Raw genomic sequence first — 27735 nt, 5'->3', positions numbered from 1 at the left:
TACTCAAGATATAAAACTCAGAACTTTAATAATGGCAAGTTTTTTTAAGTCATGGTAAAGGGAAGAGAGTTTTTACACTTTCCTTTTTGCCTTTTCTCCTCAATTTTCTGTAACATACGTATATTTCAAGAAAAAACCCAACACGAGTAATCTCCAAGAATCAAGATATAGCCAACAGCTCCAACTCCCTTGCTAATATATTTGAAGGAATTTCAGTAACCACGATAAAATAGTATTTTGACGGTGCTTCAAGAAGCAATCTTTCCATGATGGTAGTTTAAGATGGATTTAATCAGTGCCCGGTGGCCAAGTCTACTCTTGAAACTCAAAGTCCTAATTTAAAAACAAAACAGTTGCAGTGTTGCATAAATAAGTAAAATCGATTACAAATAAAATATGTTTACTTATCATTAGGTTTTGAAACAAGTGTGCCTTTGGCTCATATTATACCACTGGCTGTCCGCTTTCTATTGCAGTGGTTTCCCGGTGAAATCCCGATGTCTGCTTATAATCACTTTCCTGGCTCGCCATTCAAGTGTCTTACACTTGTATGTCTACTGGAAGAAATAGGCTTTCCTATTACACCTCGAGAGATGTAGCACTGCTAATCACATGGTGCTCACCTGTCCACTCTCTTTCCTCTGCAGTATCTGCGGTCACAGCCACGGGACACACACTGAGGCCACACATCAAAGCAGTACTAAGGGGCACCTGGGTGGCCCAGTTGGTTGAGCGTCCAGGCTTCGGCCCAGGTCACGGTCTCATGGTTCCTGAATTCGAGCTCCACATCAGGCTCACTGCTGTCAGCCTGTCAGCCCAGAGTCACTTCAGATCCTCTGTCCCTTCTCTCTGCCCCTCCCCCACTTGTGCCCTCTCAAAAATAAATAAACCTAAACATTAAAAAGAAAAAAAAAAAAAAAAAAGGCAGTACCATACCACAACAGCAGTCTCCTAACACGGACTTTAACATTGGAGCAATTCCAAGCATTCCACAACTCCCCAGCACTGTGGGTCTGATCAGGGGAAGAAGCCACAGTAGGGCTCTGACCAAATTAACCGGAAAATAATTTGTCTTTAAAACATCGTTAATAGTGTGATTTGATCTCTTGGTATTTACACTGCACACATAGAAATCAACCCACTAATAATTTCTTATGTATTATCTTCTAATTGAATACACTAGCAAATGAGAAAAAGGACAGGATATTCCCAGGTTTAAAAGTCACTCATATTTTGCTTTGAAATATCTAAAACAATTTATGAAAAAATATTGTACTTTCCTATTTTAGGTTTTTATCATGTCTAATTAAAAAAATTTTTTAATGTTTATTTGGGGGGGGGGAGGGGCAGAGAGAGAGGGAGACAGAAATCGAAGCAGGCTCCAAGCTCCGAGTTGTCAGCACAGAGCCCAACACGGGGCTCGAACTCACAAACCGGGAGATCATGACCTGAGCCAAAGTCGGATGCTTAGCCGACTGAGCCACCCAGGCACCCCTATCATGTCTAATTCAAAAAATGGTTTGCATTACCAGGGTAGACACCAGCCAAGTCAATGAGGACCAGAAGAGGGAGATGCTCGGAACTCACGTGCAATAGGAAACACAGGTATAAAGTTTCTAGTACAAAATACGTAAATCATACCATATACATGTGGATAAATTTAAGATTTTACAAGGCTGTCTAAATGGCCATCAACTGATGAATGGATAAAGAAATTGTGGTTTATATACACAATGGAATACTATGCAGCAATGAGAAAGAATGAAATATGGCCTTTTGTAGCAAGTTGGATGGAACTGGAGAGTGTGATGCTAAGTGAAATAAGTCATACAGAGAAGGACAGATTCCGTATGTTTTCACTCCTATGTGGATCCTGAGAAACTTAACAAGACCATGGGGGAGGGGAAGGAAAAAAAAAGGTTAGAGAGGGAGGGAGCCAAAACATAAGAGACTCTTAAAAACTGAGAACTGAGGGTTGATGGGGGGGTGGGAGGGAGGAGAGGGTGGGTGATGGGCACTGAGGAGGGCACCTGTTGGGATGAGCACTGGGTGTTGTATGGAAACCAATTTGACAATAAATTTCATATTAAAAAAAAGAAAAAAAAGATTTTACAAGGCTGTATTTCTTAATAGTAATCACAACTTTTATTCTACACATCACACATTCATGGAACTTTCATACATGCCAACAAAAATTTTCCACATGGACCAGCCTGTACTTAAATATGCGGTTAAGTATTATTTCTAGAATGAAATTGTTTATAATCTGAAACATTTAACAATCTTATCTCATTCAATCCTATTCAACTTTTAATTCATATATTGCTACTATTGGTGGCTTGAGAGGCGTTTATGCACTGCTGTAACTCATAAAACTCCAAAGGCACAATAACAAGAACATTAATTTGTATACATTATCTACTAGAACATATGTTTGATTGAATAAGAGCATCAGGGATTTTTTACTTGGGTTCAGCTAAACATAACTGCAAAAGAAAGATTAAAATACACTTCTGCTTTGATATACAATTTGTTTTTCTTTCTTTCTTGCCCCCTCCCCCCCCAGACAAGTACCACAAAAGATTTACAGTAGGATATGTAAGTACTGTCCTCCCATTATTCAAGGAAGGAGAGTAAGACAACCTCTCATTCATGTAGGACAAATAGCTATGCCAAAAGCACAAATTACATCTAATTGCAGGGTATAACTTTGTCATCTTTCTTTTCATAATCTAGCTATTTACACACTTTGATTTTTTACTTCCATTTGGGTTTATTAACATCAAAGCTTTGTCATCACTTATCTGTTTCTAGAGACATTTTTACCTGAGGCAATTAAGAATAAAAATGTCTGCATTCTTGCTTTACTGTTGACTAAAGAAAGCTTTAGTTTTCATTGGGCTTTCAACGTTTCACGGCTATTAAACTCCTGTATGTTGCTGTAAAGTTTACTGCCCTTGGCATACCAATTTTAAATGTACTATCACTAAACCCAAAGCACTGCACGCAAATATACTCCAATCCAAGTACACCCCAGTAAGTTCAAGTTTTACCCAATTGCTAATGGTATTATTAATGTCTTTTACTCTCTTTTCACAAAAATAATCACCACAAATGTAGTCAGACAATCTAGAATAAAAGAGAGCAACACCAATTTTTTTATGAATTGAGTAGGGCTGTCGCAGCTCCACTGTATTAATTACATTATTGGGGCTTGCAAATTGTTCACTGATATATGATAGAAATGCATTACATTTAATGAAACTTGCAAATTCACTTCTCAACTAATATATATTTTTGACTGTTTAAACATGATCTATGTTCCTTGCTTTTATTTAAAATTTGTGACCATTTGTTTTAGTCGGGTTGTACACACAAAATGTAAAATACGAGTTCAGATGTGAATTTAAATATTATCAAAGGAAAGCAAAACATCTTTGGTGTTCTCTTACTATCTTAGACTTTAATATTTTAAAACTTAATGCCATGGTGCAGGATACTACTTACACTAAAATCATAATACCGAGTTTTCTTCAAAATAACTTACCAGGTATTCCTTTTAGCCACACTGGAAAAACCCACTAAGAGAAAGCCATTCGAATTTTGTGGCAAATTAGTCCTGTATTCACCATGACTGTGGTTGCTAAGCTCTCCTTCTTCATGAACTCGGTTATGCCCTCCCCATTGTCTCTAGGGGTTTTTCTCTCCTGTAGCAGTTAGTATAGATCCCTCTGACATGGCCCATCTTTCCAGACCAGTTCACAATCAGGCTCTTTTTGCCTGTCTGTTTTTTCATAGAAGGAAAGTGGGAATTCGGTCTATAGCCAGCTTCTAGGTCTAACCAAACCCTTTGCTTTCACTCCTGTTACAACAGAAGAATCTTTTTTGCTGTCAAAGTCCAACCTTTCTACTTGTGGTCTTGACTCCACACAACTTCCCTTCTCAAAAGACTTCAACCTATAATTATCCCTCACAGATCTGTAAACAATTTTTGCCTCCCTATTATGTCATCCTATCAGCATTCAAATCTCATCTACTGTCTCACATCTGAAAACAAAAACAAAACCTGACCTTGGTCTCATATCTCGTGTCTTTTTTTTTCCTTTCCAAGATTTTATTTAAGTTCAAGTTAGTTAATATATAGTGTAGTGTTGGTTTCAGGAGAATTCAGTGATTCATCAATTCCGCTAACACCCAGTGCTCCTCACAAAGAGTGCCCTCCTTAATGCCTGTCACCCATTTAGCCCTTCCCCCCACTCCCCTCCCCTCCAGCAACCTTCAGTTTGTTCTCCATAGTTAAGAGTCTCTTATGGTTTGACTCCCTCTGCCTTTATTTTATTTTTCCTTCTCTTTTCCTATGTTCATCTGTCTTATTTCTTAAATTCCACATGTGAGTGAAATCATACGGTATTTGTCTTTCTCTGACTTATTCTGCTTAGCATAATACACTCTAGTTCCAACCAAGTTGATGCAAATGGCAAGATTTCGTTCTTTGTGAAGGTTAATATTCCATTTATATACGTGCCACACCTTCTTTACCCATTCATCTGTTGATGGACATTTAGGCTCTTTCCATGATTTGGCTGTTGTTAATAGCGCTGCTATAAACACTGGGGTGCATGTGCCCCTTCGAATCATACACAAAAATAAATTCAAGATGGATGAAAGACCTAAATGGGAGACAAGAAACCATCAAAACCCTAGAGGAGAGAACACAGGCAGTAACCTCTTTGACCTTGGCTGTAGCAACTTCTTACCAGACACATCTCCAGAGGCAAGGAAAACAAAAGCAAAAATGAACTATTAGGACTTCTTCAAGATAAAAAGCTTCTGAACAGCGAAGGAAACAATCAACAAAACTAAAAGGCAGCCTACATCATGGGAGAAGATCTCTGCAAATGACGTATTGGATAAAGGGCTAGTATCCAAAATCTTTAAAGAACTTATCAAATTCAACATCCCAAAAATAAATAATCCAGTTAAGAAATGGGCAGAAGACATGAATATACACTTCTCCAAAGAAGACATACAAATGGCTAACAGACACATGAAAAAATGCTCAACATTAGTCATCATCAGGAAAACACAAATCAAAACCACAATGAGGTACCACCTCACACCTGTCAGAGTACCTTCTTGAATATCCTTTAGAGCAGCACTTCTAGAAAGAAGTATCTCTATTCATATCCTTTGTTTCCTTCCTTAACCATCTCTTCTTAATACATTCCAATTAAATTTCTCCCCCCAGTATTTCACTGAAATTCCTCTTGTCAAAGTCCCCAACACTTTCCCAACTGCCACATCCAAAGCCCAACTATGTGTTCTCATCATCTCAGCAGCAGCAGACTTAAGTGGGCCCTTCCTCCTTGAAAGGTTTTCTCAAGACTAAACCATAGGGGTGCCTGGGTGGCTCAGTCGGTTAAGCATCCGATTTCGGCTCAGGTCATGATCTCACGGTTTGGGAGTTCGAGCCCTGTGCACTGGGCTCTGTGCTGACAGCTCAGAGCCTGGAGCCTGCTTTGGATTCTGTCTCCTCCTCTCTCTGCTCCTCCCCTGCTCTCACTCTCTCAAAAATAAATAAACATTAAAAAAGGCTAAACTGTAAAGGTAAACCCATCTAATATTTTCTGGCTATGCAAATATTCCTCTTTGAATTATAAAAAACTGCCATATGAAACCTCTTGCTATACTTATTACTATAATGATGCTACAGTGTTCTCTTTGCGAAACAGGAGAAAATAACTGTCCTGTTCCCAGATTTAGTTGTTTCTAAACAACTGACTACAATGAAGCATATAACTGGCCTGTTCCCCTCTTTGAACCTGTTGCTAAATTTAAAATCAAATTTGTGATTAACCACAAGTATAACACAAGATCTCATAGCATTACTTTCGTCTTTTCTATAGTTTCATCTTGTATCTACTAGTTTTCTCTCCATTTAAAAATTATTACCCACAACAGCATTTTTCTAAGCCATTTAAAATTATTTCAGTATCAAGCTCAGCATAAACATACAAATATAGTTGAAAACGAAAAACCAACGATGACAGCATTAAAGTCAGTGGGGGAAGATACCCACTTTTGTTTTCCTGGAAGTTGCTTTTTTCCAGGCATCCTCTTCCCTCTTTCCTTCTGACGTTTCAGAAACTATCCCTTACTGCATCCTAGGCAAGGTGTTGTTTTGTGTTACTTATGCTACAAGTCCTCTCCTTTTAGATCCGTTAATCAAGAATTGGCTGCAGGCCCTCTCTTCCTCCTTCCCCTTGGTCAGGTGTGAGGGGAGCAGGCGTGGCAGGCCCAAGGCCTATCTTCCAGGAGACCGGTTACATACAGGCAGATCCATTACTCAAATACAGATCTTCCTCCACTTATGATGCAGTGAGGCCCCAAAAAATCCCACTGTAAGCTGAAAATATCCTAAGTCAAAAATGAGCACCTGGGTGGCTCAGTCCATTAAGCGTTTGACTTTGGCTCAGGTCATGATCTTGCGGTCTGTGAGTTCGAGCCCTGCGTCAGGCTCCGTGCTGACAGCTGAGCCTGGAGCCTGCTTCGGAGTCTGTGTCTCCCTCTGCCCCTACCCTGCTCATGCTCTCTCACTGTCTCTTGAAAATAAATAAATGTTAAAGAAAAATTAAAAAAAAAAATTGAGACATAATTGACATGTAACATACGGTTTCAGGTGTACAAGATAATGATCTGTTGTCTGTACACACGCTGATATGATCACCACCATGAGTCTCGTTAGCAACCATCACCACACAGGAACAATGTTTTTCTCTTCCAATGAGAACGTTTAAGAACTACTCCCTTAGCAACCTTCAAACATAGGATACGGTATTATCAACTACAGTCACCATGATGTACATCCCCAGGACATCTTTTCACAACTGGAGGTCTACCCCTTCTGGCCACCTTCGACTATGTAAGAGACTAATAATTAAACCGACGTTTAATTATTAAGGTGAATGGAATTTCAGTGAGTCTTGCATCTTGATTTGTTTGTTTGGTTTTTTTTTTTTTTTAGATTCAAAGAAGCCAAACTTAGAATTTCACTCTGGGAAGCATTTTGCTTTCTCCCAACATGAAGTCACCTAAATCAAATTTATTAAGTAATATCAAATCTGGCATTTATAATAAATTTATACAACAGAATTAACTATAGAAATAATTATGTGAAAATTAATGTAACACATCAACAAAGTTTTATAATGTGAGACAGTGAGTGGAATAGGATATTCTGCCGTATTCTTTTTTCCTCGACAACACCTCCAAACCCACATTCTAGGTAGGTTATAAAAATAAGTGAAACATAGGGGCGCCCGGGGGGCTCAGTCGGTTGAGCGTCCGACTTCGGCTCAGGTCATGATCTCACAGCCTGTGGGTTCGAGCCCCGCAACGGGCTCTGTGCTGACAGCTCGGAGCCTGGCGCCTGCTTCGGATTCTGTGTCTCCCTCTCTCTCTGCCCCTCCCTTGCTTGTGCTCTGTCTCTGTCTTTCAAAAATGAATAAACATAAAAAAATAAAAAAAAAAATAAGTGAACTATAAAAAGACCAAAGACTTTTAAGGCAATCTTGACACCTATTTAGGAAGACCCTGTAATACTGTTTGCTAATCCTCAAATTATGTTAGTCTACCATGATTTGACCCCAGTGACAAATCAGCATCTTCTTCTGACCCCTCTTGGCCTGTTCTGCCTTTTTTTCCTGCCCTAAGCATCACTTTCTGATCTGAGGGAAACTGTGCTTTCATGTTTCTTTGAGAGGTATTTCTATGCCCATGATTTCTCTTCTAAAGACTAAGGTTTTGTCAAACAATGAATGTATCTCAATTTAAGTGATAAAAATGTGGACAAATTCTCACAGGAGGGGGGAGCTGGTTGGCTCGGTTGGTTGAGCCCGACCGACTCTTGGTTTTAGCTCAGGTCAGGGAGTCACAGCACATGAGTTTGCACAGAGCCTGCTTCGGACATTCTCTCTTTCTCTCAAAATAAATAAATAAAACTTTAAAAGTATAATAAAAAAAATTCTCACAATAACAGGCAATGACATCTAGGCCATGACTGCCACCTGGACAAAAGGGATTATAAGACACCACTGACTCTAAAATGTATCCCAATTTCAGATACGTTAAAATGTAAAAAAGTGTCCTAGACGGAATGAAATACAATATAAGTACCAGAGTGCTGACACTCTAATTAATTCCACTTTAATAAGGATTTTTAAAGTTATTAGATATTTTAACAAATTAAATGCTATGAGTCAGAATACAAAAAATAGTTTCTGAGCTTAAAGGCTAACGTTGTTAGAGAGACTAGACACTAGATTTTCTCGTAAGAAAATGCAAATGCTAATTGAAGGCACAAACAAAACATTATGAAAAGTTAAAGAAAGGGGGTATTAAAGGAGGCTTCAAGATCATCATCTCCATGGATATAATTAGGATAGCCAGAAGGAGGGATTCCTAATGATTAACAGGAACTGATAAAACAGAAACTACTAATTATCATGGATGTCAAAATTTGAAAATTAAAGGCATGAAAAACCAGACTGTTCTCAGAAAAAGTTTCTAAGAGCTAATGCCATTTCGTGCTACAAATTGCTAACAGATTAGTATTGCTGCAGTCTACCTTTTACACCATTGAACATGCACTATCACAAATCTAAGGTGAGGCAGGATTAAAAGGCAAAATATCATTCCAGAAATATAGGTCAAGATTACTAAATGGGATCTAAACAAAAAATCACATCCACACACATATCACTTCTAAGATATGTTCATGTGTAAGGCATTTCATCATGCATGAAAGATCCTCATATGAATCCATCTTCAAAGTGTTTTTTTGGGGTGCCTGGGTGGCTTAGTCAGTCAAGCATCCAACTTCAGCTCAGGTCATGATCTCACAGTTCATGACTCCGAGCCCCACGTCAGGGTCTCTGCTGTCAGCACAGAACCGACTTCAGATCCTCTGTTCCCCCCTCTCTCTGCCCCTCCCCTGCTCATGTGCACTCTCTTCTCAAAACAAAACGTTTCTTTCTTCTAATTTTTTACTTAAATAAAAGCAAGCAAATTAAAACATCAAGAGAGGAAAATGTATTTAAAAAAACGTCAATAAAGAGAAATGAGAATTATTGAGAAATAAATTAATGAGAAGTCATTAAAATCAGACCTGACAACTAAATCATAATCACAATTACGCAAGAAAACAACACATGACCTCAATGTACACAATAACTTGCCCCCTTAGAAGATCAAGGTGATTCTCCCACACAACAAGCCACATTTTTCATAAACCTTGAAACTATAAGTTTCTTATAGTATGGTTTTAAAATGTGTATTTTCTGAACTGCAACACCAATTTCTGGTCCACAAGACTGGTTTTCATATTGGTAATTTTCTCATTAAAAATAGAAGCTTTAGGGGCGCCTGGGTGGCGCAGTCGCTTGAGCGTCCGACTTCAGCCAGGTCACGATCTCGCGGTCCGTGAGTTCGAGCCCCGCGTCGGGCTCAGGGCTGACGGCTCGGAGCCTGGAGCCTGGTTCCGATTCTGTGTCTCCCTCTCTCTCTGCCCCTCCCCCGTTCATGCTCTGTCTCTCTCTTTCCCAAAAATAAATAAAAAATGTTGAAAAAAAAATTAAAAAAAAATACAAGCTTTGTTGGAAAACTCAAGGGCATCATAATACCTGATGTATGCTGAACTCTAAAAAGATGACTAGTTTAACAATCTAAGATTGTTTTCAAGTTTTAGTAGCAGAGTGCTGCCTTCTACATAGAAGGCAGATATAAAAGGGATCTCTGAAAGGCTGCCCATTTGATTCTCTTCTGGATCTTGAGAAGTCTCTCTGATAGAAAACGGCTAGAAGCCATAGCTCCTAGAGTCAGACCAAATACTAACTGCATTGTGTCCTAGGGCTCCTGAATCAAAATGCCACAAACTGAGTGGTTTACGTACCAGAAATTTATTGTGTCACAGGCCTGGAGGCCAGAAGCCTGAGATGGAGGGGTCCACAGGCCATGCTCCCTCTGAAGGCATTTCTCCAGCTTGTGGCAGCATAATTCCAGTCTTCACATGACGTTCCCCCTTTGTGTGCACCTAAACTTCCCCCTTTTTATAAGGACATACTGTATCAGGGGCCCAACCTACTCCAATACGATCTCTTCTTGATTTTAACTAATTAAGTCTACAACAATCCTGTTTCCAAATAAGGTCTGAGGTAATGGAGGTCAGGACTTCAACATGTGCATTTTGCGGGGACACAGTTCACCTCAAGAGTCCACCCTATGGTCCTCCAAAAGTCACGTGCTTTCACATGCAAAATGCACTCTCCTCATCCTTGACATCCTCCGAAGTTCTTTTTTTTTTTTTTTAATTTTTTTTTTTTTTTTCAACGTTTTTTTTTTTTATTTATTTTTGGGACAGAGAGAGACAGAGCATGAACGGGGGAGGGGCAGAGAGAGAGGGAGACACAGAATCGGAAACAGGCTCCAGGCTCCGAGCCATCAGCCCAGAGCCTAATGCGGGGCTCGAACTCACGGACCGCGAGATCGTGACCTGGCTGAAGTCGGACGCTTAACCGACTACGCCACCCAGGCGCCCCGACATCCTCCGAAGTTCTAATCAGCCCAGCAGCCACTTTAAGTCCAACGTCTTATCTAAATACCATCAACTAAGTCCTGAATCTCATCATGTAAATTCTCCCAATCACATCTGGGTGAGACTCAGGGTATGACTTTCTTAGGGTGAAAGTCTACTTGTTCTGTAAACCTATGAAACTAGTCAAGTTATCTCTTTTCAAAATACAACGAGGGGACGCACACAGGACAGACTTCACCATTTGAAAAGAGATCCAAGACATGGGTCCCAGGCATGCCTGAAATTTAGAGCAAACCGGATTTTACGGTTTGAGAATAATCCTCTGTGGCTGGGTGCTTTGTGCTTCCGAAATTGTTCTGGTCTTTTCTGGAAAGGTAACACGTCTGCAGCTAGACAGCTCCATCGACCTGTTTCTTGCCTGTGCCTGAAGAACTGGAGAAGTCCTTCTTTTCACTTATTCGCTCTCTGCTCCCTTCAGTCTAACCCTGGCAGCCTTTTTGCTAAGCTGGTTGACTGGATTCTGGAGCAACACACGTAATCTCTTCAGCAAATGGTTGTTGAGCCACATCCTTCGTTTTCTCTGCGGAGCGTCCTTCTCATTTGTTCACAATCTAGACCTGCCCACAGCTTTCCAAACCTTCAGGTTCCGGTCCTTTTGTGTAATAATTCCTTCCTTAATTTCTCTCTCTCTCTTCTCAAATTTTACTATGTCCAGCAAGGAGAGACTGGACCATGACTTCAACTCTCTGCTAGAAATCTGCTCAACTGAATATCCAATTTTATCGCTCACAATTTCTACTTGTCCCAAAAGAGTAGACCACAATTTGGCCAAGTGCCACTTTATCACAGGAACTGCCTCTGCTCCGGTTTCCATTACCGTGTTCCTCTCTCCATCCGAGACCTCACCAGAAGCACCCATGACATTCACATTTGTAGCAACAGTCTCCGCAACGCAATCGAGGCCACTGCCGTCACGTGCCTCAAAACTCTTCCTGCCTCTGGGGAGCCTGGGTGGCTCAGTCGGTTGAGCGCCCGACTTCGGCTCAGGTCACGATCTCGCGGTCCGTGAGTTCGAGCCCCGCATCGGGCCCCTGTGCTGACAGCTCAGAGCCCGGAGCCTGTTTCGGATTCTGTGTCTCCCTCTCTCTGACCCTCCCCCATTCATGCTCTGTCTCTCTCTGTCTCAAAAATAAACGTTAAAAACAAAACAAAACAAAACAAAACTCTTCCTGCCTCTACCCAGTAACCAATTCCGAAGCCACTTCCACGGTTCTAGATATTTGTTACAGCAGCATCCTAATCACCAGTCCCAAAATCTGTGGGTTCTCCAGAGAATGGGACCAATAAGATATTCATATATCCTATATGCACAAAGGGAAAAAGAGAGACAGAGGGAGTGAGGGGTTTATTTTAAGGAATTAGTTCATGAGATTGTGGGCAACAGCAAATCAAAAACCTGTGGGGCAGGCTAGAATTTCTGGTAAGAGACTGGAAATTCAGGCAAGGTTTCTATGTTGCCTGCGGGAGATCAAATTCTTTCTGAGGAAACCTCAGCTTTGTTCTTAAGGCGGTCCACTGATTGGATTACATTCCACACTATGGAGAGTAATCTGCTTTACTGAACAGTCTACTGATTTAAATGTTAATCACATCTTAAAAAACCCCCTCCACAGTAATATCTAGACTAATGTGTAACCAAACAACCGAGCACCATAGCCTTGCCAAGTTGACACATAAAATTAATGATCACTCTGACCTCACTAATTTTCTTGCCATCATTATTGTTATCAGTGTCAATAATATAAACATGGCAATTTCAACAATGTTCGTAACTTCTTTATTTTTTTGACTACAATGAAAATATTCTTTTAGTTTATTTATTTACTTTGAGAGAGAGCCCATTAGGGGGAGGGGCAAAGAGAGGGAAAGAGAATCCCAAGCAGGCTCAGCTCTGTCAGCATGGAGCCTGACACAGGGCTTGATCCCACAGAACCGTGAGATCATGACCTGAGCCCAAACCAAGAGTCAGATGCTTAACTGACTGAGCCACCCAAGCACCCCTACAATGAAAATATTCTAAACCTTAATTACTGGTTTCCATAATACCAGGAATGTTACAAGGAGAAATAATTAATTCCATGAGAAATCTCTGGTGGAGAAGGGTGTACCTTGCAACCTTGGAAATGTACATTGAACAAACAGTTAATGAACACCTTTTAAGCGCCAGGCCCTAAGTTCAGCACTAGAGAGACAACACGTGAGAAAAGCTCACTTTGCTCCGTTCTTTTACTCCTTGATAACAACTAACTGAAGAAACACAAAGGACACGCTGGACCGTACCAAGTGCCCACGTATCCTCTCCAACGCATAGAACGCCAATATGCAATCCACCTGGTACCATTCGTGACGAGTGGTCAAATGGAGGTTTTCCTGTCCCTTGAAACCTGGGTCAAACACTCTTGAACTCCACAGGAGTCATCGATTGTCTCCGCGCCTAATCTACCCTCCTTTGTCCTGCTTTGTGATACTGGAACTGAACCCCCTGCAGACTTTTCCCCTTGGTCGGCTAGAACAGTCTTAGTCTCAGTCAACAGAGAGCACTGGAGTGACATTGCAAGAGGCCGGAAGCCTTCTGCCTCTTTTATTCTGAGCTGGAGCCCAGCAGCCCTCATAGACCAGCCAGGGCCATTTCCAATCAACTCCAGTAGGCAGGTGCAGTAGCTCTGGCTACGCCGTACTCAGGCCAGACGCTTCCCGCCAGGTGGGCAGCTTCCCAACAGCTCTACAGGCGGACTCCGTGGCCGCTCTTGTGGGGGGTGGCATTAGGCCAACACACAACCCACCAGGCCGCCTCTGATGGGCACGGAGGAGGGCACCTGTTGGGATGAGCTCTGCGTGTTGCACGGAAGCCAATTTGACAATAAAGTTCATATTAAAAAAAAAGAGTAGCTCCAGGTGCTACTTCTGCGGGAGCTGTGGCCACGCCCTCGGGCCACATCCCTCTTCAGTGGGTCGAATCTAGAGACCAGTTCCAGCCCCCATACACCCTCCAGCAGTGACAAGCTTCTTCCAAAGACTGGCTCTGGCCTGCGCCATCCGGCCAGAGCTACCAATAGTGGTCTTTATATTTTTGTGGCAGCCAAGTCCTCTTCAAAGAGGCTAAATCTCAGCTCAACCCCTCAGGGTTGGAGGGGAGTTCTCCCAAATCCTTAGTTCCTTCTTCACTGTCTATTTTCCTTTCACCTACAGGTAGTAGCTACTTTTTGACACCTGCTGCCTCTGGACCTCTTAAAGTCCTTCCTTCCTCTTTTAGCAGTCAACCTTCTTTTACCAGGTCATCCTTCATATTCAATGTCACCTTTCAAATAACTGGTTTAAGTTTCTGTCTCCTAGCTGGACCCTGACAGAGATAAATCCTACCTTTAATTTTAATCTTTAACTGTTCAAAACCATTCCAGGAATTAATATATTAATATTAAAATGTTCATACTACCGGGGCACCTGGGTAGCTCAGTTAAACATGCGACTCTTGATTTCAGCTCAGCTCTTGATTTCAGGGTCATGTGTTCAAGCCCTGGGTTGGGCTTTGAGCTGAGGGTAAAGCCTACTTAAAAAAAAAACGTCCTGGGGCGCCTGGGTGGCTCGGTCGGTTAAGCGTCCGACTTCGGCTCAGGTCACGATCTCACGGTCCGTGAGTTCGAGCCCCGCGTCGGGCTCTGTGCTGACAGCTCAGAGCCTGGAGCCCTTTTCAGATTCTGTGTCTCCCTCTCTCTCTGCTCCTCCCCTGTTCATGCTCTGTCTCTCTTTGTCTCAAAAATAAATAAACGTTAAAAAAACAAAACAAAACAAAAACGTCCATAGTACCCAAGTGATTTACAGATTCAATGTAATCCCTATCAAAATCCCAATGGCATTCTTTACGGAAATGGAAAAAAAATGCTGAGGTTCATATAGAACTACAAACGATTCTGAAAAGTCAAAACAATCTTGAGCAAGAAGAACAAACCTGGAGGCATCACACTTACTGATTTCAAGATATACTACAACGCATAGTCATCAAAAAAATGTGACAGTCCCATAAAAATAGACATATGGAACAGAATAGAGCCCCCAAATAAGAATACACGATGTGAAAGGACAGTCTCTTCAACAAATGGTATTAGGAAAATTGGATATTTGTATGCAGAAAAATGAAACTGGATGCTTACCTCACATCATTTATGAAAATTAACCACAGTGGATTAAAGACTTAAATGTAAGATCCCAAACAGCAGAACTACTAGAGGAAAACATAGGGAAAGACACTTCTTGACAGTGGTCTGGGTGATGATTTTCTGGATATGTGACCAAAAGCACAGGCAACAAAAGCAAAAATTATCATGTGGGATTGCATCAAACTTGAAAAAACAAAAACAAAAAAGCTCATGCAGAGTGAGGCACCTGGGTGGCTTAGTTGGTTAAGCATCCGACTCTTGATTTTGGCTCAGGTCATGATCTCACTTATGGTCGTGAGGTTGAGACCTGCATTGGGGCTCTGCACTAACAGTGAAGAGTTTGCTTGGGATTCTCCCTCTCCCTCTGCTCCCCGCCTCCCCCACTCCCGCCCCGCTTATGCAAGTGCTTGCTCTGTCTCAAAAAAAAAAAAAAAAAAAAGCTTATAAAGAGCAAAGAGAAACCACGGACTGAAAGACAACCTACAGAATGGGAGAATATTTTTGCAAACCATACATCTGATAAGACGTTAACAACCAAAATATAAATGGAACTCAAACTAAATGGCCGTAGAAATAAATAAAATGACCAGATTAAAAAATGGGCAAAGGACGTGAACAGACATTTTTGGAGACATACAAAAGACAAACATATATATGAAAAGGTGCTCAACATCATGAATCATCAGGAAAATGCAAATCAAAACTTGTACAAGGTATCACCTCACATCTGTCAGAATAGCTATTACCAAAAAGACAAAAGATAACGAGTCACGAAAAGGAGGTGAAGAAAAGAAAACCCTTCTACACTGTTGGCTAGGAAAGTAAAGTGGGACAGGCATCATGAAAAACAATACAGAGGGTCCTCAGGACATTAAGAATAGAACTACCACGTGGTCCCGCAGCACTACTTCTGGGTACGTACCTGAAGGAGATGAAATCAGCATTGTGAAGACATAGCTGCACTCCCACATTCCTTGCAGCATTATTTACAATAACCAACTGTCCATCAATGGCTGAAAGGAAAAGGTGTGATGTGCATGCCCACACACACACGGGAATAGTATTCGGCCTTGAAAAAGGAAATCGTGCCACCCAACAACAAGGATGAGAATGGAAGATATGCTACGTGAAATAAGCCAGGCACAGAAACACGAATGCTACATGGTCTCACTTACATGTGAAATCTAAAACAGCTGAATAGAAGAACAGAGCAGAATGGCGGTTGCCCGAGGTTGGGGGAAATGGGAAGATGTTGGTCACAGGATAATAGTTTCGGTTAAACGAGATGAGCAAGTCCTAGAGATCTAACATACACTATGGCGACTGCAATTAACAATGCTGTTATGATACACTAGAAATTTGTTTTAGGATAAATCTTAAGTGTTCTCATCACACACATACTCTATGGTAACTAGGTGAGGTGACGGGTATGTTAATTAACTCATTATGGTGACCATTTCACAACGTATAAAAAAACATCAAGTTGTACACCTTAGGGGTGCCTGGGTGGCTTCATTGGTTAAGCCTCGACTTCGGCTCAGATCATGATCTTGCGGCTCGTGGGTTCGAGCCCCGTGTCAGGCCCTGTGCTGACAGCTCAGAGCCTGGAGACTTGCTCCAGATTCTGTGTCTCCCTCTCGCTCTCTGCCCCTCTTGGGCTCATGCTCTGTCTCTCTCAAAAATAAATAAATGTTTAAAAAAAAAAAGGAAGCGAATCCCTTTTACTGGAAGGTGTATCTGAGTAGTGATGGGTTAGAATATTACCACAACGGGCTTTGAGTATCAAAATTTTCTAATGTGGATTTTATCCTAGGCAGAATGAGGCACCAATGGTTACTGAAGAAGGGTACGCTATGTGGTTAAAAAGTCATTCTTCGTAAGACTAACCTAAAGGTTGCAAACAGAATGAAATAAGAGACTGAGAACAGAGAGAGGGGTGCCTGGGTGGCTCAGTCAGTTAAGCATCTGACTTCAGCTCAGGTCACGATCTCACAGTTCATGAGTCCGAGCCCTGCGTTGGGCTCTGTGCTGACAGCTCAGAGCCTGCAGCCTGTTAAGGATTCTGTCTCCCTCTCTTTCTGTCTGCCCCTTTTCCGCTCAAGCTCTGTCTCTGTGTCAAAAATAAACATTAAAAAAAAATTAAAAAAAAGAGCTGAGAACAGAGAGAAACCAATGATGAATAATAAATTGAATCCTTGGCACCAGAAGAACTAACAAAAATGCCATAAAATACCACAAGACAGATCCTCCCACCTATGATCAGAAATGGTAAGAGGATAGGAAAGTTATTGAACCTGTTATCCATATGGCATCTTAATTTAATACAAGTCAAAACATCATTTATCAATGCTTAATTTTAATTCACAAGGCCTGTCTTCCTCTCTTTCTTTGTATCTGACCGTTCCTTGGGTTTTTCATTAGAAAGGTAAAATGTAGGGGTGCGTGGGTGGCTCAGTCGTGATCTCACGGTTCCTGAGTTTGAGCCCCGCATCGGGCTCTGTGCTGACAGCTCAGAGCCTGGAGCCTGCTTACGATTCTGTCACCCTCTCTCTCTGCCCACCCCCAAACCGCCCCCCTCTGTCTCTCTCTCAAAAATAAATGAACATTAAAAAAAATTTTTTAAGCAGAAGAGACCCTTAAAAAAAAGATACAAGGTACACCTAACAAAGAATACGATTTCTAATTTTCAAAGCAACGCATACACTAAAACTTATTAAAAGTACATAAAATATCTAAGAAGTAGTACTTTTTCAAATATTTTACCGGGCAGTTTTACACTGAAGTAGGGACCTTTGTCCCTTAAACGTGGAGGTTTCAGAAGAAACGTCTTTTGCTTAGTACTTAGAGTCTACCGAAGATTAAGGTTTATAATCATGTAATACCGTTCCCCACAGGTGATGATAAAATCTGGAAATCATCAATCTGCTAATTTTTATGGTTGGCACTTTTACGGTTAAAAAAAAAAAAGTCATCTATTAGGACAACTTCACCACGCTACGCAGAGAACCAGTCGTGAAGGATTTAGTTACGAAGGTGAGTCCCTGGAAACACACCCCCTGAGCGTCTGAGCACCACCAGCCAGAAGGGAGGGAGCGCGGGCCAGGTGTAGTGAGAAATCCACAAAGCAAGACACGCCCACACCCATCGTCTCTATTCGCGTCTCGGGCGTTAGGTGTCCGAGCGGCTTTCGCGGGATTCCCCCCGGAGGGGCTGCGCGTCCCGTCGTCGGCCTCGATGCCCTCGGGCGCGCGCGGCGGGCGCCGCGGCTGGAAAGGAGCGCCTCCCACCCGTCCGGGGCCTTCCGCGGCGGCGCCCCTAACGTGGACTCCGGCAGAGGAGCCGGGGCCGCCCGCGGCAGCCCTCACTCTCCACCGCCGGGAGTCCGAGGAGGGAGGAGCTTGGTGGGCTTGGCGAAAAGGACGGGTCCCGTACCTGCGCTAAGACGGTGAGCCTGCCTTCGGGCGCCGCGACGTTCACGCGGCCGTGGTACCATGCCACTCCTGTGCCTGCCAGGGCCACGCCGGCCACTGCCGCCGCCAAGGGGCTGGGGCCCGGCAAAGCCCGCCGGCCGGCGGAGAGCCCACGCCGCAGTCGGCCGCCCCAGGCCGTCAGCCGAGCGCTTCTTACCGCAGCCGCCGCCATCTTTGCGGAAGCGCCCCATCCATCACCGAGTCCCGGGCCGCCGCCGCCGCCGCCTCGTCGCACGACTCGAGAACTCCCGCGCGGCCACGGGTCTCGCGAGAGCCGCACGGCCTCCGTCCAGCCCCCGGAGCCTGCCTTCCGCGGGCGGCTGCGGCCGCGTAGCTCGCAGCGGCGGTAGGGGAGCGTGTGCAAGGGGATCCGGGTAACTGGAAAGGGGTCCGAACAGAACCCCAAGTGGCCTCCGCAGTCGAGAACGAGATAGCTCCCCTATTGTGTAGGGAGGTCCTACGGTTTTCGTAAGGAGAACGTGTCATTCGCTAGGGAGAAGCCGCTGTTTGGTGGGCGCCGCGGGCTGGAGGGGAAAGCACGGACGGGTGAGCCGGGCACTGCGGACAATAACTGTGATCGAGTGTGTGGTTTGCCTTTCTGATGGGCCTGAGCTTAGCAGTGGACGCCCATCCCGGAAGAAGTTGGGGCGTGTAACTGAAAAACCTTGCATAGTCCTTAACGCTACATCTGTTTTAAATTCCACGAGCCTACGCGTGTTAAGAATTTCTTCCAACTACTTGTATCATTATTCTGAAATCCACAGACGCTGCAGTTACTTTCCCACGGGCCATTTAAAATAACATCAATTAGCTCGCTCAGCTTCTAGTAAACAAAAGTGTTTAAAGCAAGTTTTTTGTTTTTTGTTTTTTAATGTGAGCGTGTTCTCTTACTTATCTCACTTTAATAGCTTAAGCAAACTTTAAACTTATTTTTTCAGTTGTGGCAAAATGCGCACAGCGCTACCGTCTTAACCGTTTTTTTTTTTTTTTTTTTTTTTTTTTTAAATTTTTTTTTTAACATTTATTTATCTTTGAGATAGAGAGAGACAGAGCATGAACGGGGGAGGGTCAGAGAGAGAGGGAGACACAGAATCTGAAACAGGCTCCAGGCTCTGAGCAGTCAGCACAGAGCCCGATGCGGGGCTCGAACTCACATACCGCGAGATCGTGACCTGAGCCGAAGTCGGACGCTTAACCAACTGAGCCACCCAGGCGCCCCTTAACCGTTTTTAAATACACACTTCATTGGCGTTGGGACATTCACGTTGTTGGGCAACCATCGCTACCGTCCGTCTCCGGAACTGCTTTCATCTTGCAAAACTGGCAAACCTAAAAAATAGCATCTTCCCCGTCTGTCTTGTTCATCCTCCCTATTCTTGTATTCTTGACTGCTCTTTCATTTTTGCCACATCCTACCCTATCCCAGCCTGCTCACTCTGACGGGGTATTTTCTAATGAACTCGCAAACAGAGCCGCCCTATTTCAGGCGATCAGCATTTGCTGAATGTGGAATTTAAATTCTGTCCCAGTGAAGTGTTTGAGACCTGTCGTCCCACCTGGGACCAAGTCAGATGCATCAGGATACCTGCCCGACGTCACTGTCGTCAATGATGTTTTACCCTGTGCAGGCTTGGAACAAAAAGCCTCGGTCCAGGTTGTTGCGACGGTCAGAAGAGACGATTTAGCTGAGGCTCGTGCCTTTAGCAGAGGCCTTTGTTTGGTAGCCTCCGACCCTCCGGTCTTTGGTCTTTACTTTGCAGAGCACGTTTCCTTAATAAGCTTGCTTCAGCCTCTGAAGCGTCCCAAGGAGAAGCTTTATGCAGTAACTTGCAGCCAAAATGGTGGCAAGGTCCCGACCACATAGTCACTGTCACCTTGCAGTTTGTGAAACCAACAAAAAAAGCAAGTGCCACAGCGAGTCTGATTTGACCACTGAATTCTCAGGTCGTTTTGTCGTGATCTGCCCTCGGTTCCTGCTCCCTTTTCCTTCGCCAGCTTGTCCAAATCTGCAGTCAGAGCTTCCTCACTGTCCCCCGGCTGCTGAAACCACTTTCCGTGTGCCTTCCCAGGCCAGCAGGCAGTAGATGAGACTCATCACACCGAGATGTGTGAGCCAGACCACACGGTCAGAATCCCGGCTGTGCCAGGATGATCACTGTGATTTGGGGCAAATTAACTTAATTTCTCTGAGTCTCGGTTTTCTCCACTGTAAACAACTCTGCCATGGTTTGGCATTGGGGGATGAAAGGAGACCTTCTGTAGAAAGTGCACAAATGCCCGGCACGTTGTAGACTCACCACCCGTGTCAGTTTATCTTCTTCAACTTCTGGGTTTTTCCTGCCCTCTGATCACAAATGAGCTTGATGGAGACCTTACCTTCTGCTTACCTTGCACTATACTCTTGGCTTCCAGAAACCATGGTTAAAATGGTAGTGTTAGGTATATTCCCACTGTTCCTCTATTTTATTTAAAAACATTTCTTTTTTAACATTTATTTATTTTTGAGACAGAAAGAGAGAGCATGAACAGGGGAGGGTCAAAGAAAGAGGGAGACACAGAATCCGAAACAGGCTCCAGGTTCTGAGCTGTCAGCACAGAGCCCTACGCGGGGCTCAAACTCACGGACCGCGAGATCATGACCCGAGCCGAAATCGGACGCTTAACCGACGGGGCCACCCAGGCGCCCCTCCTCTACCTATTTAATGAAACCCCACATCTATTACTTAGTCATGGCTCCGAGCCCCAAATATTCCCATTGGAACATTGGGCATATTTAAAGACATTCTATTTGACCCACAGTTTGACATCCTCCAGGGCAAGGCTATCTTATTTTTCTGTTTCCTCAGCACCTAGCACAATGCCCAGTACGTATTAGACATTCCGTGAATGAATATATGAATAAGTGAAAAAAACAGATGGCACAAATGAAACTCTGGTGTGCCTATTTCCATTCTTTGAGTATCAAACATCAGAAATCTATATAATTTATTTTCCAAGACAAAAAATTCATTTAAATTATTTTTGCTGAAAATCTTTGAATGTACTTGGAAAATTTTGCTTTGTAATTAGGTTTTTTTTCCCTTTTTTTTTTTTTTTGGACTGTGTGCCCAGGCCTGTAGAATTCTCATTAAGATTTAATGTATTCAAACTTTTCTTTTGCAGAGGAAACAAATTCTTATAATAGAACCAATTTCTAGCCGACTAACCATTCTAAGTATGAAATCTTCCCTGGCAGCTGTTGACATTTGTCTGAGTGCATTGACTATATTGGTCTTTTTAGGCTCCAGCTTTGTTCGTCTCTTCAGCACCAGCTGTAGAGAAAAATATACATCCTTGGCTGGGATGTATTTTCAACCATGTAGTTTATAAACTGATCCCCAAATAAGGAACTGCTTCTAAAACTATAAGATCTATGCCACTTTAAATGATAATTGGAGAAAAACAGAATAGAAACACCGGTAGCTCCAAAATTATTTTTTAAAATTATTTATTTATTTGGAGAGAGAGTGCGTGCGTGTGCCCATGCAGGAGAGGGGCAGAAAAGGAGGGAGCGAGAGACGGGCTCAAACCCATGATCATTATGAGATCATGACGGGATCGTGACCTCAGCTGAAATCAAGAGTCGGGCGCTTAACCCGCTGAGCTCCCCAGGCACCCCCCAAAAGAACACTTTTCATTCACGTTGTGCTTTTTTTCTGAAGGAGGGACATAAGTTATAGGACAGAGAAACTATTCTCAAGGAACTTTGCTTTTACCGGAGGCCAGGCCTGAATTGAAAACAATGCAAGATGGCATTTGACTGTTAACACCAAGGAGGAGGAGTGTGGTTGGCTGCAGTGGTCAACTAGGAAAGAGAGGAAGCCTAATCTGGAACTCAGAAAGTGAGAAAGGTTTGCATAGATAGGATCCTCAGAGATCGGAGTAGGGTTGTGAGCATGGGAGAAAACTAGGTACAGTGTGTGTTTGCATGGTTTGGAGCAGAACTGGTTTAGGGGTGACCCTGAGTGGCTTGAGGGCCACAAGGGGTTCTGCAGTATTTCCAGCAATATGTGGGACAGTTGTCAGCTCTCTTGACCCTCTACAGGTTTGTCTTTGGGGTACTTATACCTCTTTTCCAGTATCTCTGCCCCCACTCCCCTTAGGGCCTGATCAGACTTTGCATGTCAGACGCTACCCAAGTGATTGCCTTCTGCCTGCTCAGTTTTATCCTGGCCTTTCTCACCCATTATCCCATCTGCTTCTCTAAATTATTTTCCTTCCCATCTACAATCAAAAGTTTGATTTTCTCTGGGTTGTTGGTCTTGAACAAAAGAGATCAACCAGCTTTTCTTATTGAAGACATTTACTCTATCGTATGTCCATTTTAAAAGACAAGGTTAACTGAAATGAATCTTTGATCTTAGCGTGTTTAGGGAAGATAAATAAAACTTGCTCTGCTGGGTGGCTCAGTTGGTTAAGCATCCGACTCTTGGTTTTGGCTCCGGTCATGATCTCACGGTTTTGTGAGTTCAAGCTCAGTGTTGGGCTCAGTGTTGGGCTCTGTGCTGGCAGTGGGGAGCCTGCTTTGGATTTCTCTCTCTCTCCCTCTCTTTCTCTGCCCCTTCCCCACCCATGCTGTCTCTGTCTCAAAATAAATAAACTTTAAAAAAATTGAAAAAAACCCAAAACTTGCTATCCTGATTCTGAAAGATTCCTTACTGTCGTATTACAGAATAACGTGTGTCAAGATTGATTATCTTAGGTGGAGGAGAAAAAAAATACTGAGGATCTCAAAAGATAAAGAGGTTGGACTTAATCCTATAGCAAAAGAGTAAGTGACGTACAGATGGACATTCTAAAGAACCATTGCTTGGAATAAGCAGAGGTTAAACTATATTTATGGTGGATAATTGTGTAGTGAAGGGTATGAATCACTCTCAGAGGCCCTAGATGAGTCAAAAGAATTGCTAATTATGTCTTTTTTTGTGCAGTTTGGGGCTATGGGTAAAAATATCTGGGTATCGTGATTGATATCAGCTTGTGCAGAAATAGGTCAAGATTAAATCTTACTGACAGTGAAAAAGCAGTGTGAAGGGTACATTTTCAATGTCTTTCAGATCCTCCTCTGCTTCTCATTCCCTGCCCATCACCCCAGTTTACACCCTCATTACCGCAGGCTTTGATGATGGCAGTCGCCTCTTAACACACACGGTTGCTTCCAGTCTTTTTCTCCTCTGAAGCATCCCATAGATCTATGTCAGATCAATCTTCCTAAACATTTCTTTCACCGCACTTCCATTAGCTGTGTGATTTAACCTTCCCAAACCTCTCTTTGTTGGAGAATGAGGCGTTTGGTTTCAGTTTGTTTTTCCAGTTCTGAAATTCTCATTCTGTGCCACTCCAGAGTGGCTTTTTTTTTTTTTTTTTAAGTTAAGCAAACTGGATTGAGTGTGAAATATGTGCCAAGCTTAGTGCCATACCTCTGAGATGCACAGACAAATAAGTAACAGCTCCCCCTGTGGGGTTTTGTCACCGGCAGGGGTCTTCACACATTGGATTGTGGCCCTTATGCTTAAAACTTTTTGAAGCTTTATGTACATTTATTTGTTTCTTAAACCAACACATTTACAATTAAACAATAAAAAGCTCATAGTAAAATTTTAATTATGAGATAAAAATTAAATAGTACTTATAAAATAAAATTTAATTTTGGTTTTAAAGGTGCAATAAATGTTTTGCACTGTCTAAAAATGTTAATATCTAGTGGGATCAATGTGATTAAATTGGCTTCATTAAGTTGGATAATTTTGGTTTAAGTTTTGTGAGATAGAAATGCAAAAAAAAAAAAACCCTAAAAACAAACAAACAAAAGAAATGCAAAGTTCTGGCATTATGTTCGGTTAATTTAGATGCTAGTTTTTAATAACTGTAAAAACTCAAAAAGCTGTCTCATAAAAAAATGTTCAAAGGGAGGGAAGGAGTGTGTTATTAACCGAAGTACTGAAATCATGATACTTGTGTCTTTTTAAGCTTTTTATCATGAAAAGCTTAAAATATACACAACGCTGGAGAGCATAACATGATAAACCTCCATGTACATCTACCCTGACTTGAACAGTTACCACCCCGTTACCCATCTTGTTTCATCTGTACCTGCGCCATTTCCCCCGACTAGATTGTGGTGAAGTAATTCTCAAGCTCATACAATTTTATTCTAAATATTTTAGGATGCCTTTTACAAGATGACTTTAAAAGAAAATCTACATACCAATTTCTCGGTTTTGTATTTCTTAATAGTGTTTGTAATCCAATGGACACACAAAAATGCACTGAGGAAAAAAGTCGCAAAGGTTGCGTGAAATGCCGGGAAGTTAGACACGAGGCAACGAGAAGGAGACTGTTCTGCAAGGGTTGCGTAACACTTCCACGTCATGGGGAGAGTGACCTGTGCTATAGTGAAGTGCACTTAAGGGTGAGTGGTGGCACAACGTTTGAAGTTGCAAAAAAGATGTTATCTGAAAACACATTTATGGGACAGACTGTGTATGCTCGGGGAACTCGATTATTTATTTATTTTTTTTATAAAATTTTTTGTGACGTCAATTTATTTTTCAGAGACAGAGAGAGAAAGAGAGGGAGGAGAAAGAAAGACAGAGCATGAGCAAGGGAGGGGCAGAGAGAGAAAGTCACAGAATCCAAAGCAGGCTCCAGGCTCTGTGCTGATAGCACAGAGCCTGACATGGGACACGAACCCATGAACTGTGAGATCGTGACCTGAGCTGAAGCTGGACGCTTAACCGACTGAGCCACCAGGCACCCCAAAACTTGATTATTTTCAAGTCAGTTATAATATCTCGAAAGTTCTGCATATGTCACCAAGAAAGGAAAATAATACTTTTTCCTCCTTTGCTGCCTTTCAACTGTAAGCCACGTATTTCCAGCAAATCAAAGATGATTGGAGGGGGCACCTGGGTGGCTCAGTTGTTTGAATGTACAACTGTTGTTTTCATCTCAGGTCATGATCCCAGGGTCGTGGGATTGAGCCCCATGTCTGAGTGTAGACACTGCTTAAGATTGTCTGTCTCTCTCTGTCCCTCTTCCCCGTTTATGCTCTCACATTCTCTCTCTCTCTAAAAGAAAGAAAAATTAAAAAAAAAAAAGATGACTTGAGGAGTTAGAAGAGCCATGTCATATCCAGGTGAGCAAGGGCAAGACTGGGACGGGAACTAAAAAAATCTAGCAAAATGTTCCTTGATCCCAAGGTTTCATAGAAAATTTCAAGTCCGTGGTATGTATTCATGTGCATCAGGACATCCAGAATATCTTGGCCTGTCTTCGACTGTGCAAAATATGAAGGCATCGAGTTAGTGCAAAAGCGTCACTATTTTCATTCTTTCTTAAAAAAAAAAAACAAAATTAAAAATTGCAACTTCATTATGCTTTTCTTTCCCCCAAGAGCAGATCTGTTGGTTTTGTCTTCAGGCCACGAAGCTGGGTGACTATGCGGTTAGCAGCAGCACCCACCCAAGGCGATTCGTGCCCTGGGCATTGGCAGGGCTGGAGGCTGGTCATCCGGCAGCAGAATCTAAGTTCCCTTCGGAAGCGTCTTTCTCCAACTGACTGGGTTGTCCTGAGTTTGTTTCGTGCTTCAGGGATTCAGAACAAATACTTTGATATGGTCACTGTTCGGTGGCTCTCCCAGGGACAGTGATGAGCATTAGGCGTCGAGAAATGTTGGGGCTGTGGCAAGGAGGGCAAGGGCAGGGTGTGACAGGTGAGCCTCCAGTAACTTACAGGGTGGATAGAGCTGCCCCTTGAACACACGCAGAATGTTGGCTTGGATGTCGGTGATCTGCTGCCTGCTTGGTTTGCTTCGAGGTGATGCAGATGGCCTTGAGGGATGAGGTATTCAGTCGGGCTTGCTTCCTGGCATGACCTCAGTGACCTCTCCCAGTTGTGAAGCCTTTAGCTGCGACCTTTGGGGGTTGGGAGTTGAGAGTGGGCCTCCAGATGAAGAGACAAGCCTACGAGCCCAGAAGTGGTTGTTGGTGACAAAGATGAGCTGTGCAGACGCTGGGTGGCTTTTGAGAGCCAATAGCTCTTGCCGTTGATGGGGAACTTGTTCCGAATTAGAGCCAGTAGAGCTGAATCTGTGAAGCCAAGAGCATCTTCTTTGGGGGTGTAGATACCTTCTTTGGGGGATTTGGGTATGTAGATAGTCCGGGGGGCGTGGTAGGGCTGCTTCTGGACTGCCTGACCACTGGAGGTCTGTCTTTGAGGAGCAGCCACATGGCAGATGTGGTCTGTGCCACTGAAGCCCTGAACTCAGACACTAGGCCGTAGTGGCGATTTGGAGGTCCTCTTGGCCTTTTTAGGAGCTTGAGATGTTTTGCAGGGCTGGGCTGGCTGAGTGGGCTGGGGGGACTGTTCCCCATCAGTAGGAGGGTCTGAGTGGAAGCCGTGTCTGGGATCAGGAGGGTGTGAGCACGGAGCCTGGGCATGGAAGTTTCCGAGGCCGCTGTGCCTGTTGCTGATTGTTGGAGTAATCGTGAGGGTGGGAGCCTTCTGCCTGGGACAGGCACTGCTTCGTAGCTTCTTCCAGGGCTGTGGCAGGGCTGCTGGCTGTTGGCCGCTCTCCACTGCTCACATGCAGCTATCCTTCGAGGACGAGCTATGTGGGCACGGCCAGTGGCGAGGGCCCTAGGCAGTTGCATGTCTGGCACCTCTGACTGCAAGCCCACGATACCGCCCTGATGTTTATTTATGTCAGTTCCAGCCACCAGTTAGGGGAAGAAGGTGTTAGTTTGACCCCTGGAACCTCTGACTGCCTTGGTCATTCACTTGTGCTTTTACACTAATGGAGTTCGAAACTTGCCAAAAATGTTTGAAGGGGTGAGGGGATGGGCAAAATGAGTGAAGGGGAGTGGGGGGTACAGGCTTCCAGTTACGGAACGAGTAAGTCAAGGGGATGAAAGGTTCAGCCCCGGGAGTATAGTTGATGGTATCCTAATGGCGTTGTGGTGACCCCAGCATAACAGACTGGCCAGGTCGCTATGTTGTGCACCTGAAGCTAATATAACGTTATGTTTCAACTATACTTTAATATTTAGAAGAAGATTTTCAAGTGGGTTAGAACATTTTGTGTTCAGGCTTTGTAAGCGTGTAAATAAAAGAGTTTTCCTAGGTCACACTTACATCACCGGGGGGAACAAATCACATAGTGATGCAGACATCTCCGAGTAGTGGTTTCCAAAATGAACTTTCAAAGCACACGTTTCTTTCAAAAAGCAATCACTTTCTTGGCCAATGTGAAAAACATCACTTTTGCCTTTAAAAGACAAAATGTTTTTTTAATTAAGTGTGCATTACTGACGGCCACTTGTAGAAGTGGGCACAAAATCTGGAACGCGTCGTTTTGTAAAAGAAAGATGTGCAGCTCATCTTTCCATGTGACAGATGCTCAAATGACTTGCTTGCCAGT

At 43.2% G+C, this 27735-nt stretch overlaps 1 protein-coding gene and 1 long non-coding RNA gene across 5 annotated transcripts in view; one reads left to right on the top strand and one right to left on the bottom strand.

The window, feature by feature from the left end:
• Positions 1-18566, bottom strand: part of MICU2 (mitochondrial calcium uptake 2) — a 147570-nt gene extending 129004 nt beyond the window's left edge. The window contains exon 1 of the mRNA XM_058722464.1: positions 18238-18566. Within this exon, the coding sequence (XP_058578447.1) occupies positions 18238-18447 (210 nt within the window). The 5' untranslated portion in view covers positions 18448-18566. The remainder of the gene's footprint in view (positions 1-18237) is intronic.
• Positions 17865-27735, top strand: part of LOC131507568 (uncharacterized) — a 53020-nt gene continuing 43149 nt past the window's right edge. The window contains exons 1-3 of one of the 4 annotated variants that reach the window (XR_009259601.1): positions 19500-20714; positions 22987-23085; positions 24552-24726. This is a non-coding gene — a long non-coding RNA (uncharacterized LOC131507568). Of the gene's footprint in view, positions 18251-19499; positions 20715-22986; positions 23086-24551; positions 24727-27735 lie in introns of those variants that run through there. The other 3 variants (XR_009259565.1, XR_009259589.1, XR_009259595.1) reach the window with 3 other exon arrangements.

The sequence above is a fragment of the Neofelis nebulosa genome, chromosome 1 (assembly GCF_028018385.1).
Source record: "Neofelis nebulosa isolate mNeoNeb1 chromosome 1, mNeoNeb1.pri, whole genome shotgun sequence".
Classification (NCBI taxonomy): domain Eukaryota; kingdom Metazoa; phylum Chordata; class Mammalia; order Carnivora; family Felidae; genus Neofelis; species Neofelis nebulosa.
This window is presented reverse-complemented; position numbering and strand designations above follow the sequence as displayed.